General features: G+C 45.9%; 1 protein-coding gene across 1 annotated transcript in view; it reads left to right on the forward strand.

Moving 5' to 3' along the window:
* The window catches only part of CC2D1B (coiled-coil and C2 domain containing 1B), a 637,449-nt gene that overhangs the window by 73,086 nt on the left and 547,565 nt on the right, over nucleotides 1–16,798 (forward strand). The window contains exons 4-5 of the mRNA XM_069232670.1: nucleotides 339–448; nucleotides 9,191–9,349. Of these exons, the coding sequence (XP_069088771.1) occupies nucleotides 339–448; nucleotides 9,191–9,349 (269 nt within the window). The remainder of the gene's footprint in view (nucleotides 1–338; nucleotides 449–9,190; nucleotides 9,350–16,798) is intronic.

Genomic DNA, 16,798 nt, shown 5'->3' on the forward strand with positions numbered 1-16,798 from the left:
AATAGTCAAAGTAGGATTGCCTTCAATTGAAAGGTAAGGTTGGGGCCTTTGTATGAATCTTGAAGCAATAATTAAATGTCTGAAAGCGGAACAAGTTGTAACAGTGAACTGAGGATGAAGTGGAGTGATAGACATTGGGAGTAATTCTGGGCTTCACTTATGTGTATGAAAAATCCAAGTTACCATGTTTTGCAAGGCCATAAAGAATGTAAAGAAAACAGTCTTTCTTGTCTACAGGTTATGTTGTTTCAGTTTAAAAGTCATAATTTCAATGCTGGATGATATACAATACTTTTCCACAAATGATTGAGTTGAAGTTTTCTTCTAATTCACTTAAGCTCCCTTGCCAATGGAACACATTGCAAAAATGGCAGAGGACTGCATGAGAGACATTGACGATGAAGATGATGATGGCGATGAAGGCATGGAAGAGGATGAAGACTTGTTGGTATGTCAGAGGGGTTGCAACTCTTTTTTGGAGCATTAGAAATTGGCTGACCTACATATTCTTTATTAAGTATAATTATTTGTTCTTCTTGAAATAGTGCAAACATTTATTAAGTTCCCTGTTAAACATTTACATTTGAACACCTTTTTAAGGTTTTAAGGTTCAAGGCCCTCTTCTTAACAGCATCTACTTTTTTTATGCAGCTGGGCCAAATGCCTGGAAATGCTTTAATTCTGTTGTTGCACCCTGAGAAATCATATGAGGAGTTGCTCCTATTGAACCTACTTAAATGGGGCGCTTGTAATTATTGAACAAGGTAAAGGAGAAATTGCAAACAAAAGTTTGTTGAGTTGTCCTTCACAATACATGAACCGAAATCCATGAATTGACACGACTTCTGAGTTCAACCATTTTTTCATGTTTTAGAACTTTTTAAAGATTATGAAATGATCAGCGCAGTTATTAAAATGTGTGCTTCTTTCATGTCAAGATATATTTAAATACTGCAAATATATTCTAATATTTATGCAACTATATATAGGATAAGCTCTTCATTTTTGTAGTGCCTTGTGGTTTTGAACAGAAACGTTTGGGGGAAATGATGAGATTAATATGGACTTTAGATTTATAATAATGTGTGAACGGCAAACGGCTTTTACAACCACCCGTGCTGTTTCCATGCAAGTGCAACAACACTTGCCTAAATCACACATCTGCCTTGATCACACATATGTATGGTTAAGGCAGACAGCGGTTTAGCTGTGCGGATGTGCGGGAGGAGGAACAAGAAGGATCAGGAGAGGAAGCTCTGGACACAGCCAGATGAGTGGGGGTGGGGCCAGGTTTGGGGGGGTGGTAGGTTTTAGGAGCTGGGACAGTTTTTGGGCTCAGTGGAGGGGTCAGGGTAGTTTTAAGGGCTGGGGCCGGGTTTTAGGGCCCAGGGGGAGGAGGGCAGTTTTCAGGGCTGGGTGGTCAGTTTTAGGGCTCAGGGCAGCGAGGCTGGGGGGTCGGGTAGTTATTGGCAGGGGACAGGGTTTTAGGCCTCAAGGTGGGGGGGGAAAGGGTAGTTTTAAGGGCAGGGGGTCGGTTTTAGGGCAGTAGGCAGGGGGTCGAGGTTGTTTAAAGGGCAGGACGGGTTGGTTTTAGGGCTCAGGGCAGGGGAAAGGGGCAGTTTTCATTGATGGGTGTCAGTTTTAGCGCTCTGGGTGGGGGGTGTCCAGGTAGTTTTGGGCAGGGTGCAGGATTTTAAACCTCAGGGCGGGGGGAGGGGTCGTTTTAAGAGCTGAGGTTGGATTTTAGGGCTCCGGGTGGAGAGAGGGGCAGTTTAAGGTATGGGGCTGGGTGGTTTGCAGGGCTTGGGTATCAGGTGTTAGGTCACAAGGCGGGGGTGCGGTGCAATTTACCATGCATATTCCTTTAGCAATCAAACATTTACAACAAAATGTGTTGTAAAGGCATGTGTTTTAAAGGCATGCGTGGTAGAGATGCGGTTTAGGCATGCATGGTTGTATTATACAACCTGTGTGGACTACTACTGATTTATTGTAGTCAGTGGGTTGTGACCAGACTCTTTACAAATGGGTTACATGTATTCAGTTCCCTCATAGATTGACTATACTTTGGTTTAGAATACACTTGTCTTGTATTTTGTGGTAGAAAGTGCCTTTTACTAGATTTTCCATCACAAAGGCTTAACCTAATTCCTATAGAATCTGACCTTTTTATTAAAGTGTTTTGTGTTGCTCGAAATTGCAGCCTTGTATTACTTTAGGTTTTCAGTTAGACACAATGCTCTTGACAAATAAATAATTTTTTGACATTTTCTTATACTGCAATGATTTTAATTTGTATATGAATATGTGTGTGTATATATAGTCGCCACTAGGTAGATATAGTTAGGACCTAGTTTCTATAGCAAAAAAGTTTTTTTAGTTGCCTATATCTGTGGCGTCGGTTGATGAATCTTCACACAAAAAAAAACATCATTGTGTCGGGGTGATCCGTCAAGCAGGGGCAGAGAAAAAGAAGGGGTTTCCAAAACGTTGTTTCCCCATGTTAATTCCTATAGGGTTTTTTAACAGCTTTACAGCCTAAACCACTGGACAGAACTGCACCAAATTACGCAGAAAGGTAGCTCTTGTTCTAGAAAGCACATACTTTGTTATTTGGTCTAAATCCATTCAGTAGTTTTTGAAATATTAGAGAAAATTCAAATTTGTGTATATAGGGACGTGAATGTTCCGCAAACCCTTCCGATCTCGTGCTGAGATCCTATTGGCTGCCAACACTTCAACTAGGAAGCTCCAGCTGAGTTCCAGGAAAAACAAATAAGAAAAGGGAGCAGGGTAGGGAAACTCTGAGCCCTTAGTTCTGGTACTAGGATCCCAGAGGGACCCCCAGTAGAGCAAAGTACAGGGTCACGAATCTGCGGCAAAACTTAAAAAAACAACAACAGAAAAGTGCAGTTTCTCATGCTTGTTTTAATAAAGCCCTTGGGTGGGCCATGTCCTGGGGCATATGAAAAACAAAGGATGGGGCACATGGGCCCCCCTCCTAGGACACTTTTATACCCTGGGGACCACCAGCTCCCAGGACTCATAAATATAATGATGCAGGGCAAACCATGAAATTAATGCTGGGGGGCACACTGCCTTGCCCCCTGTGCCCCAGTGACTGCCACCTCCCCGAGGCTTAAATGAAATAGGGGGGGGGGGAGGTCGCGCAACCTACCCTGTGTCCGGGGACCATCATCTCCCTGGGGCTTTTTCTTTTAATTACAGTAGGAAGGGTCCTGGGGACCGCCACCTCCCCATGACTAACATTCAATTATATGCGGGGGCTGCGCAGCCCCTCCGCAGCTCCAGGGACCGCCACCTCACCAGGGCTAAACAATCAATTAATGCAGGCGGACCCGAGCACCCCCCACAACCCTGGAGACCGCCACCTCCCTTGGTGTGATCTAAAACAATAAAGGGGTTCCATCGCGGACCCCCAGGGACCACCAACTTCCTAGAGCTAAATACAAATGTTGGCGAGGAGCCAATAATGGTCCTGGGGACCGCAACACCCCGGGGCCGGCTCCTGATGTATCCCAGGGTGCCCACTTTGGGACATAGCTGTTTGCTGTGACTTGGTGGGAGTTTTTAAATTTCATAACTTTTTATTGAAGTTTTAGGTTTACAGAACAGACTGCCGGCATGTAAACAGCAGCCGAGATCATTAATACGTGTTAATGAGAGCATAGATTAGATATGGTTTCAAGAGCAGTAAAATATTGAATCATTAACTCAACTAGATAAAGGCATTCTAATTGTCCAACCGTATGGTGGGAACTAAATAAACAGTAGAGGAAGGAGTAGATGGAAAGACAGTGAAGTGCGTAGGAAAGAAGACTATGGGGGTGGAGTGGGGAGAAAGAGAGATATGGTGATCTATGTGCATCTGTGGGATAAGCTGTGGGAATGTCCAGACTGTGCCGGGGAGTTTTGGTGCAATAGTATTTAGATTGATGCGTCAATGTTATTATGAAACGAGCCTGGGAGGGGGAGAGGTGCTGTCTATAGTGAGTTAATCACTTCCAAGTATTTATCTGTTTTTGTCCATAGGACCTTATCAGCTGAGATTCCATTGACTTTCAGTTGGATAAGATTGTTTTGTGGGCCAGAGTAAATAGTAGGTCCGCTAAGAGTAGGCCTTCTTGTCTCAGGTCTAAACTGTTTGCAAGGTAAAAGGTGTCACATACGGAGAAGGAGAAGGACCTAGGAAGTTTTGTTTGTAGGATATTGTCTGTGATGTCATGAACTTTAGTCCAAAAATTGTGTAGAAGGGGGGCACTCATATAACATCTGACATAAGTCTGCATGGGGTGTGTTGCAGCTCAGCAGTTGTCATTGTCTGAGGTGCCTAGGGTTGCAAGTCGGTTTAGGGTAAAGTGTGTTCTATGTAGGATGTGCAGTTTGGTTTGTGCAAGATTTGAAGTTATGTTTTTGGAGAACGGGGAGGACCATAGCCTGTGGTAGTTAATATTTGAGGTTTCGTGTAGCCCATCTTGAATCCACTCGTTTTGCCATTTCTGTTGTGTAGATAGACAGAGTGAGTTGGAAGTAGGTTTGAGTTTTTGTAGATTTTGGAGGCTATGTGTCCGCCCTTTTGGGGGAGTGACATTAGGGGTGGGAAAGAGGTGTGTTTAAAGGGATACAACTTATACTTAGAGTTTGCAACTTTCAGTTTAAGGAAGTCATAGAAGTCGGGGGTCAAATTGTCTTGAGATTTCAGAAAACGAACGGGGATGATTTTTGGAACCTAGTTCATTTATTAAAGTGATTCCTTTGGTTTCAAGAATTGGTGATAGGAAGTTTTGGATCCAGTTTAATGTCTTTACTGAACCAAATTAAAGACCGCAGGGATTATTACATTTTTATTCTGTATGGCGGTGATCAAGTTGTAATAGACTATGTACCTGGTGTGATTTAGGATTAGATTATCAAAGGCAGGATGGTTTTTGTAACTAGTTAACAGGTCACGTCAGTGGGAGGCCATCTGCTAGTTGATGCTCAGATAGAGCCAAGGTGGAGTGAACCCAAGGTCACTAGAAAGTCATTTCTCTCCTTGAGCATATAGGAAGGCAAGTTGTTATTTACTAAAGTCTGCAAGGTTCACTCAGCCCAAGTGTTTGGGTAAACACATTTTTATTTTTTAAGGCAGTCCGAGGTCTCATTGAGTTCCAAAGGAACTTGTTAGTGAGGCAGTCTAAGTTTTGAAAGTATCAGTTTGAGCATAAAATGGGGGACCTGTTTAATAGATAATTGACAATTAGAGTAATTACTATTTTTATGGATTCTAATTTGCCCCACCAGGTCAGGAATTTTGGAGCCCAGCTTTCTAGGCAGCTCTGCACTTTTTGAAGAACCAAAGGTTTGTTGTTACATATATATTCAGAGAGCCTATCACTGAGTTTGAGGCCTAGGTATTTAAGGAATTTTGCTTGCCAGGCTAGGCCGGATGTACCCAATACCTCTTTGGTGCAAAGAATGGCCAGTGGGTGAACCTCGGACTTATCCTTATTGAGGGTATACCCAGACGCAGTCGAATAGTCAGAGATTTTGGTCATCATTTCAGGTATGGCAGTGTCTGCATGTTCAGTCATAATCAAGATGTCATTGCTGTATGCTGCTGTTTTGAAGGATTTGTCCTCAATACTTCAACATTTACAGTTATTTTTGTCATTCAGGGAGTATAAGAGCGGTTCGATGGCTAGCAGAAAGAGGGCAGGCAATAGTGGGTAGCCTTGTCTTGTACCTTGCTTGAGTCGGAATGGATCCAACAGCACTCCATTGGTCTTTATTTTGGCGCTGGGGCTAGAGTACAGGGCCTTTACCATTTTTATGAAAGGCTTGCCCAGACTAAAGCTTGATAAGGTGGATCATAAGAAGGCCCATTCGACTTTATCAAATGCTTTTTCAGCATCTAGTGCTATAGCGTCTACAGGGGAATTCTTGGATTTGGCTATTTTTAGGACATCACCTAGAAGTCTAATGTTATTGTTAGAAAGTCTGCTTTTGAGAAAGCTGGCTTGATATGAGGCAATCAGTAGGGGGAGAATCCCTTCAATACATTTGGCCAGGATTTTAGCGGGGAGGAGAAAGAATCTTGAGGTGCATGAGTAGTCAGGAAAGGCACAATGTGTATTTTTTTTTTATATTTCCCTCTGAATCGCTCATACCTTTGGTGGGGTACAGTCAGCATGCATGGATTTTCTACACGCTTACTACATTTTGGGAGTGAGTTTAGCACAAATAGGGAGTAAGGATAGTCACCAAGGGAGGTGGTGAAAGGAAAGCAGGGAAAGAGGTATAAGAAGAGAATAATTATAATATAACTGAAGCAAATAATAGGAGTAAGCCTGCCCCCCAAGCCCATCCAACCCAATAACACCCTACTCTCCCCATTGCTCCCTCCCCTATCCATGTTGAAAGGTACATGGGACTAGGAGGAGGCTACACGTTCCCATCTCGCCACAGTGTAGACCTCTAAGTGTCATTGAACTGGAGTAGTAGCTGGAGTAGGATATTTTGAGTGCTGATAAAGGTAGGGATCTAGAATGATACAAATTTATAGAGTTCTTAGAATATTCTGATAGTGACGCCAACGGTCATGTTATCTTAACATTGGTGGTGGTACCTGCTAACTAAAGAAGGGGCAGGTAAATTGATAGATTGAGCCTATCAAAGAAATTTGTTGTAGCATATTTTTCACTCAATGATTATCAAACAGCGTTGTGTACCATCACATGGCTATTGTCCCTTGCCGCAATCGGAGTCCATTAGTGGTGAAGATTAGTCAAATATTCAGCCAGGGTGTCTTATAACAATTGCCCAGGTTTGAATAGGAATAGGAGTAGGGTAGAATATGGTCAAGTGGACTTCAGAGAGTATTTACTATAGGTTTGAAGTGGGGGAGTGGCTATGAATATAAACAATATACTCTGAGCTTCACAATATGAGATAATGAGGTAAGTGTTACAAGGGGTGGTAATGCTTCTCAATTAGTATTCAGATTGCTGCGTCCGCAGACATGTTATCTGACTTTGATGGGTGTTTGTCTTATCAGGATTCTTTAACTTAGTAAGTATCAGACAGTGTCTTAAAGTATCTGCAGTCATAATGACTTGTAGCAGTTCAGGCCTGTTAGTAATAGGGTATGTCACTGTCCTATCCACATCATATTATCTCTTGTCACATTTAAGTCTGCATTATCATCCCACATGAGAGCCTAACCACAATTGTGCCGTTTCGATTTGGAGCGCATTATTTATAAGGAGTAACTAATATAAGTCTGAAGTAGAGAGGTAAATAAAGGTGATAATATATTACGAGCACCCTGCATTGGAGGAAGAGGCAGTGTCCATTTCGGTGTCTTGGATGTTGTTCAAGAAGGAGGTCAAATCTTCATGGTCATTAAATAAGTGTGATGAACCTTAGTAGACAATCTGAAATCTGTCAGGTCCTGACATGAAAAAGGAATGTTCATGTTCTGTCGCCTGGGTCTGAGGGAGAGGAAGAATTTCCTAGCTTGAACCATTGATTTGGAATAGACTTGATAGATGGTGATGCGGTGGGCTTCCCAGGAAATATGTTTGTGTTTGTGAATAAAATCCAATATTAGTTTGACGTGTGGGGATCTGAGGGGTTTGCATATTATCAGTCTGGGTGGCTTGGATGTTTTTACCTGTTCAGATTGTCGAGTTGGGACGCAGTGCGCTTTTTCAAGATCATATCTTTTGTCAAAAGCTATATTGGTATTTTGTTGAATCCAGTCTTCCAAGAAGGAGATGCAGGACCAGTTCTCAGGGAAGCCAAAGAATCTTATATTAGGTTCCCTGAGCCAAAATCGGCAAGGGGAGGGGGGCCAGCACCCCCCCAAATGTTAGGGCTGGGGGATGGGGTCCCTGGGGCTGAAATCGGGTGGGGAAGAGGGGCCGCGCACCCTCCCTCCCCCATATAAATCTAGTGGGCTCTGGGGGATAGGATCCCTGGGCCAAAATTGGCTGGGGGAAGGTGTCCGCGCAGCCTTCCTCCCCTGCACTGCCATTCACCCAACGAGGTAGCGCTTACTAACTAACCAGTAGAAAGTGCTCCAGTTGGATAGACGTTTTGTGCAAAACTGTGGACTCTTGTTAGATAAACGAGCAGGTGAGCTTCCGTTCTGGCAGTGATGCTCATTTCACAGAATTTAAACCTTAACAGGAAGCACTTTCAAATATAAACGCAGTAGGTGCCCCAGTTGAAGCTCCACTTCTGGAAAGGACAAATGATCCTAACTCCTGTGCTTCGCAAAAGCAAAGCAATCCTGCGATTCCATATTGAAAAACGATCTGAAATCCTTTGTGGAGGTGAATGCATCTTTCATCAATTGAAGCACAGCCAGACACTCTCACACCCACATAGACCATCTCAAACCCTCATAGACCTTCTCACACCCACTCTCACATCCAGACAGACACTCTCACAACCACTCTCTCACCTGTTCTCACACCTAGAGAGAGACTGGTCCTGCGCCCAACTCCAGCTGCCGCCAGCCAGAGGCCGTGCGCATTGTGGGTTTGGCCGCAGTGCTGGCTGCAGTGCTGGCTGCAAGGCTGGTAGGGTGTTATGGGGCTTAGCTGCAGGGCCTGGCCGCAGGCCATGCGCAGTGGTGGTTGGATTAATGTATAGTAATGAAAATTACTTTACATTAAAGGAATTCACTGAAAAAACAAAGTTTACAGGGATGTGATAGTTAGGAAATATAATTTATTAAACCTTAGACATGCACTTAAAAAATCAAACTTGCGCCACCACCATGCCCAGTGTTTTCTCCAATAGTTTGACTTCTAATGTTTCACTGAAATGTTTATTGACGTTATAAAAGTTGTCATGAGTGCTGTAATATCTGCAGATAATTAGCAGTGCATGGCGAGAGTGTGAGTTATAGTTATAGTTATTTGAAATAACTCTAACTATAACTGCTGAATTTCTCTAGTTTTGTGCGAGTAAATTCAGAAAGTAACTATAACGTCCTTGTAACCTTTGGATTTTTGAGTGAATATATATGTATATATATATACATATATATATATACACACACACACACACACACAGACTACTCCCGGAGATAGGAGCTGTGCACTTGGTTGTGTAAAAATATGAGCTTCCTGTAATATTTGTGCAATGTGGCATGATTGTTTTCTCATCGTTGCTGCAGGCAGAGTTGCAAGACGTTGTGGGAGAAGATGAAGATGAAAACGAGACAACTTCAATGGGCGAGGAGAGTGGATCCGACCCACAACATAATGAAGTTGCAATCAGAGAAAAACCGGTTGCCACAGAGCAGCTCCTCACCTCACCAGTAGTACCCCAGAAGGTGAATGCACAGTCTGCTTTCTGCTTACCGTTGTTAGCAACAGCAAGTGTCCTTGATTGTTCTTAGAATAATGCAACCTTCATTTCACCGCTGCAATTCCAAGCAGCATAAAAAGAAAATAATATCTCCTTCATCATTGTTTTTGAGTGAATGTAGTGTTTTTGGCATGTAGTTTCGTAACAATAAGATGCCAGTGACTGTGTGGTGACCTCCATCAACCCATGCCACTATAAACTAACTTTAGATTATAATAGTACTCTCCTTGGTGCAGTGGTTATTTAACCTTTTATACCACATAGTGCCTGAGTGAATAAAAAGGCAACAACCCCAATCAATGGAAAAACTATTTTCTCATAATCATAATGTACAAAATGAAATATTGCAAGCAGGATAACACTTTGAAGAGGGGCGTATCGTGTACAAAATTTAAGTAAACATTCAAGTTCAGGTTGGACTTTAGTCTTGTAGTCAAAGTATATGAACCAGGACCAGGAATCCCATGATAGGCTGGTTGCTGATTTCATTGCTACCATTCCACCAATGAGAGCAGCCTGGAGGGAGCAGTGTGACCACGTACCTCCCAAAGAGTGAATCCCTCATCTGTCTGGGTGCATCATGTTCAGCTCACCTCCTTTGACTAAGCATTAGAGCACTAGCCAGGAAAGAAGGCATTTCCGCTGATTGATGTGCAGATGCTATAACAGGGGCAGCAGGTGAAAATTACTTAAAACAGCTCAGTTTTATCAATATATAATGTCTTCCTCTGTGGGCTGAGTGCAGAGAAGGAGGCTGAACAGTTTCTACTTGGCAGATTTTTTGGGGGATTACCAACTTTTTATAATTTTCATCAATACAACAACAAAATGTCACATGTGCATAGTTGCAGGAGTCAAGCATAACATATTTATATCCGGTACAGCTATTAGAGCCCAGACTTGCATCATACAGCATCAAGACAATTGATAAAGCCAATATTGTCCACTGTGTTGTTCAGCACTTTTACAATTGCGACAAATCTAAACCAGACTGAATGTTCCCCAACCATCGAGACATAATCTTAGCATGCTTCTGTGGGCATCCACAACCCCTATACACCGATCGTTCCATTTGGGCACACCAGTCCACCCCTTTTCTCCACCGCAAGAGTAGGGCGGCCCGCTCACCATCCACTGCACTGCAGTATCCCTCTTCACCACCAGCAGAGCTGTACCCAGCTCTGCTGAGGTTCTCTCCGCCCGCAACATCCCCATCCTCCCCATGACCCCCAAGATGACCCACCAAGGGAGAAGGTTCTATTGTGTGACCCAACACCATGGAGAGTTCACTTAACACCTGTCTCCCAATGTTGTGCAATGACTGGGCAGCTCCACACCACATGGAAAAAATCAGCAGGCGAGCAAGTACAATGGTTGCATCGAGGGGATGACTGAGGACCGGCATGGTGCAACGTTCAGGTGTAAGGTAAACACAATACAAGTAATATAGCTCCACCAGTCATAGCCTGGACGAGATAGTAATTTCATGAGGTGCCGTAAGGGCATCCCTCCAGTCTGCATCTTTCACTGATCCCAGCAGTGCCACCCAATGAGATCTTGGTAGTTGAAGGGGACCAGCTGAGTTCAATATCAAGAAAGCTATATATCTGGGAAACTATGCCCCTTACCCAGCCCTCCCATAACCACTTTTGCTTCCAGTGGGCTAAATTCAGGCACCAAGTTATCCTGGGGTATATGCCTCCCCAGTGCATGTCGTAGTTGTAAGAATTTATAAAATTGTGTACCTCTTAGGGCATGGGTTTGCTGCAACATTTGGAAGGACATCATATGTGAACCTGACCAGATATCTCTGACCAGTGTTATACCAATGGATTCTTATCTCGAAAAGCCCTCCAGGGCAGCCACCTTGCGCAACCATTTCCCCTGCCATACGGGGGTGTACAGCATAATTTTCCCCAACGTTTCCTCTACACCACAAACACCTTCCTGGTGATCTCTGGAATACTGCTGGAGATGAGGCAGCCATAGAGCAGGTCCAACACGTGAGGAAACTCCATCAATGTTAGCTCTAGGCAATAGACCGGATCGTCCCACCTCCTGTAAGGCATTAGTTGATTATAAAGATTTGGGATGACAAATAATAGAATTAGAGATTGGAAATAACACCCTCATAGGGGCAGAATTTGCACATATCCCAATTGAGACACCGTCTTTTGTTCTGCCATAGAAAAGTGATAGTTGCCGCATCCATTTCCCTGAACCAGTGACTCAGTTTGCTGATGGGAAGATTATGGAAAAGATACAAAAATCTAGGTAGCATTAAAATTTTGTATAGTGCAATACGGCCCATGATATTTAAGGGAGGGAGTGCCACTTCTTGATATCCGCCACAACCCTACGTGCAGTCAGGGTAATATTAGAGGCCAAGGTCATAGATGGGTCCAGGGCAACCTTAATGGCTAAATATGTGAAACTAAGGCGCCGGATAGGAATAGTCGACGACCAATCAATGACATCCCGAGACCTCAGTAGAGGTACGAGACGGGATTTTTGTGGGTTTACCTTGAGACCCGAAGCCTCTGCAAACCGACTTAAGAGGTGAAAGCAACGGGCCTGTTCTCAGCTGGATTCAACATATACAATAATACATTATTGACATAATGGGCGAAGCAGTCTTCGTCACCCTTTGGCCACCTCCATTGGCCACCTCCATGTAGACGCTATAGATAGTGTCTGGTACTACGAATTGGCATGAAGCCACACTGGTCTGACTGAATCAAGGAGCCCAAAACCAGATGTTGCCGGTTTGCCAAAACAGTGGCGTAAATTTTGATTTCCCCATTAAGTAAAGAAACTGGACAATAGTCTGTGCACGAGATCGACGGGGACTTTTTTTGGGGCAGAACCACTTTCGTGGCTTGATCAAGACTGAGGAGGAAGGCACCCAGTGTCACCGCCTCTTCATATAATGTGTGCAGACCGGAAGCCAGGACATCTCTAAATTTTGAGTAGAACTCAGTAGGGAATCATCTGGACCAGGTGTTTTACCAGTCTTGAGGGATGAGATGGAGTTATCAATCTCCTCGATAGAGATAGGTTGATCTAGTACCAAACGCTGAGCGCTGGAGAGAAAAGGCATGGCGATCTCTGTGAAAAGTGGCGTTTCTATATCTGAGGCAGATTGTGGTGATGCTTTTTTACAAAGTGGCATTCTATTACAGCGAATGTAGCCACTATGTAATAGGATGAACGTTTGAGAGACCCTGTGGAGTCAGTGGCTTCAGGTATGATCCAGTTCGCCAAAGACCTACAGGCAAGCCAATCGAGTAGTTTGCTATTTTTATCTCCCCACCCATATATCCGCGCCTGGGAGGGATGCCCGATCTGCCTCTCTGCCTCCAGCAAGGTGGCACGGATGTCCTCTCTGCCAGTGCAAGTACATGGTCCACCCCACCATGCGCATTGCCAGCAAGGCGGGTTTCAAGCTGCAGTGCACGGCCTTCCAAGCAGGTTATGTGTGCTTGCTTGTCCCTCTCCTGATGTCGAAGAAGCTTTAGCAAGGCTGGTGTTAGTGGCTTTACATGCGGCCCACAGCGTCACAGCCGATTTGACCGTGCCGTCATTAGCTGTAAAGTATGAATTGAGCTCTGCGCAAATCTTGTCAAGAAAGTGGTCATCCTGCAATACCCATACATTGAAGCGCCAAATAGGACGTCGGGCTGAGTCAGAAGCACCAATACGTACAAGGAGTGGGGCATGGTCTGAGGTGCCACGAGCTAATATACAGACTAGGGGCACCCACGGTAGATCAGTGGCTGCCATAAATACCTGTGTGAGCATGGTACACAGCTGATGTATGTGTATATTGTCGGGTCCTAGGATGCCAAGTACAGCAGACGTCACAGAGACCAAGACCAGCTAGCCATTTATAGAGAGAAGTGGTGCAACATTGTCGCACTTTGGATTGGAGCCCGGTATCATCCAGGGCAGGGTCCAGGACCGCATTCATGTCACTGCCTATAAAAGTGAGACCTGGAGGCATCTGGGCCACTATGTCCGTAAGTGCACCTAGGAATGGATCAAGTGCCGTAGGTGGGGCATAGGCACAAATCAAGTTGAGTGGATGGCCCTCTGACATTCCCGCCTGAGTAACATATTGACCCTGGGGATCCAGCCACGACTGCTGCACCACCACCATTGGGACGTCACGGCGCAGAAGAATCACCACCCCTCGGGACCCCCATATGAAGCCCGCGTGATACACACGATCAATCCCATATCATGCGAGGAATAGACAGGAAGCACCCATCAAATGTGTTTCCTGCAAGAAAATAATTGAAGCACGGAGCTGTAGTGCAGATCGCAGCACTGGTGCTTGTTAATTCGGTCTAGGAGTCTGTTCACATTCCATGAAATGACCATGTATGGGGCCATAAAGTAGGTATCATGACACAATGAACCGGATCAAAGTGTGAATTGGTAGTAAGAAGGAGCCAGCTCCTCCAGCAGGCACATAGGAACTAGTCCAGAGGGGCTCTTCTGGCAACTTTATAAAGGCTAAGCTATGTGACAGTCTGGAGTAAAACATGAAAAAATATTACTTGAGCAGAAATTTATACAGAAAGCTCATCCAGAACAACCCAACTCCCCCAGACTCCCCTCCCCCTCAAAATGAAGCATCTGTCGCCCTCACCCAATCCTAACAGAATTGAGACTGAAAACCTTTAATATGATGTGGCGTGGTGGACCCTGAATAAGCAGGATGTCATGCCTGCCACTTCAGACCTAACAGCCTACTCCTCTAAGGAAGTAATGATTCATAGCATGGTGTGTTTGGCTTAGTCACTCCCCATTTCGTGCAGAGTCCCGGCCTCCCTCTTCTGCACCCGTAGAGGAATCTCTGTGATGCAGGGATAACGGTGGCAATGGCCCCAAGCTCAGCGACTATGAGTCCCGCTGGTTCTTCTCACTTTGTCTGCGGCATCTAGATTGGGAGCGCCTGGGCCGTTCGAGTCCCTTCCCCTTTAATTTGGATGGTCCTGCCTGGGCGGGGTGAGAGGAGGAGAGCAATCCAGCATCACTCCGGAGACATTGCTCCTCAGGTATCAATTCCCAAGCCACTTCAGGAGTATTAAAAAAAATAGGATTTTCCATCATGTATAACCATAAGGTGAGCCGGGAACAATAGCATATATGTCGTCAATTGCACTGATCTTAATTTCTATTTTACATGTTCATAAGAAGTGGGTGATCATAGCCCTAGGCGAGGCTCTGGGGGGAGTGGAGACTTAGCCGTGAGAGCTCTGTGAGCCTGTTCAATAGCGAACCATCGGATCAGCTTGCTTGATGACATTCCGGTTTTCAATCAGGTCTCAAGAAATTCAGCATTGCGGGACCCCTCATCTCTTTCCAGAAAGCCCACGAACCATAGGTTGTTTCGCCTCAAACGGTTCTCTTCATCTTCCGCTCTTTGCTGGAGCTTATGGGTGCGCGTGAGCAGGTGATTCGCCTTAGTCTTCAGTTCACTGACTTCATCTTCCACTGAGGAAATGCATGCCTCCGCTTCTGAGATCCGACTCATGGCATTTTTTAGGTCCTGTTTAAGCGGGGCTATATCCACCCTCACCTCCTCGATTTTATTTTCCACTGCTGCCTGCGAACTCTAGATCACATGGAGAATTTTGGTTGTGTCCTACACAGCCAGGGTAGGATCTGGCATAGTGTCTCCTCCTTGGGCTGTAGTCGGAGTTGTAAACTTGTCAATTCGTGCTTGGGAGGATGGAGGTTTCGGCTGCTTCTCCTTACCTATCGTGTGTGGCTTGTTAATGGGTGTAGTTAGATTAATGTAAATTTCAGCTTCCAGTAACGGCTAGATCACCAGAGGGGATCTGTTGCAAGTCCCACCGTATTGATTCCAACAGCTCCAGTGAGATTGTCAATCTCCCCTGTGCGCCAGCCAGCACCCCTTTCAGAGACGGTCACCTGTTATATCCACAGATAAAAGTCTCAGGTCGAATTTAATTGCATGCCGGTCCATGTTTATTGTGTTTGGCTGCCTCTGTGGGTGGGGCAACCAGCAAACCAGACCACACACTGCTAAGGACAAATAGCTGATATAAATCAAGGACGCAGAGGTCTGGATGAACCCTCCGCCTAGCACCACTGGTCAGCAGTGACCCAGTTGCGAAGAGTGCAGGGCATATCTTTCAAGAGGGCCTGGTTGTATCCAGCGATGTAGTTGGTCCCAGCCACCATACTCCACCCCACGAAAGAGGCCCCCCTTCCATTCCGCTCCCGCAAGAGGGAGCTCCCACAAGGTTTCAGCTGCAGGATGGAGGGTTTCTTGTTAGACCCCTGCAGTGGAGCACCTCAAAGGGTCATGTGCTATTCCACGTGGTGACCTCTGCTCCCCAACCCAGGGTCTCCAACAAGGCCATTTTATTCAGTGTAGTTCGCCCTGGCAGCCAAGCCACACCAGCGGCTCCGCCCATGCTTGTACACCCCAGGACACGCACACCTACTTTCAGAGGTGCAGGCTATGCGGGCCCAAGAGTCTCGGAGGCTGTCTGAACAGGACTGCAGACACCATCACCCACCCAGGGCACAGGGGCCACTCTGCTCCAGCCGGGGAGTCCAGCAACCAAGGGCTCATGTTGCCATAGGCCCAGGGATCAGCCGACAGCACGGGTTGCCGTCCCGGGTGCCCAGGGAAGCCAGCCGGTCCCCCTCTCTGTCCTACTCCAGGCTCCCCAGTGTCTCCCAGCGCCGAGGGAAGTGTCGCGGGCAGTGGTGGCAGGCAGCAGAGACAGCTGCAGAGGCCATAGATGCACGTCACAGCTACCCCTGCCGAGTCCAGGCGGGCGCACAGAGCATTGCTATGCAGGTCATTCAGGGCACCTAGTGGCAGCGGCTGCCCGTGTCCGCCATTTTAGCAGGGCGCTGCATCTCCACGGGCCTCGGCCTGTCTCCCCTACCTCACTGTCCAGTAGCATAGGAGCGATCTCCCCCGAGGCAGCGGCGCGTCCCACTATGACGATCAGCAATAAGTTGCCCCCTGCCGCCATCTTGGCTTCGTCAATCGCTCAGCTCCTCTCTCCCCAACAGTGGCCCCGGGGCTCCGTTCAGCAGGATATTGTTTCAAACAACAAAGGGCGCAAAGGTGGTGTTCTGTGTGGCTAGGCAAGGGCTAGGATAGCAGAGGATGACGGAGGGGTCTGGAGCACTCTTAGAGTGCGTCTGCCATCTTGACGCCCCAAACCACACACCCTACTTGGCAGAATTTTAAGGTTTCAAGACTGCTGACTCCTTGGTAGCACAGCACACAGCATGATGGATGGGGTGGGATAGATGGCCCATCTAAAACCTATTAACTACAGTACCTTCAGCAGCACCTTAATTAAATGGGTCACACTCTAGTTCTGTAATAAATGTTAGAACTATATTCCTTCGGGCA

This window comes from Pleurodeles waltl, chromosome 4_2 (genome assembly GCF_031143425.1).
Source record: "Pleurodeles waltl isolate 20211129_DDA chromosome 4_2, aPleWal1.hap1.20221129, whole genome shotgun sequence".
Lineage (NCBI taxonomy): Eukaryota > Metazoa > Chordata > Amphibia > Caudata > Salamandridae > Pleurodeles > Pleurodeles waltl.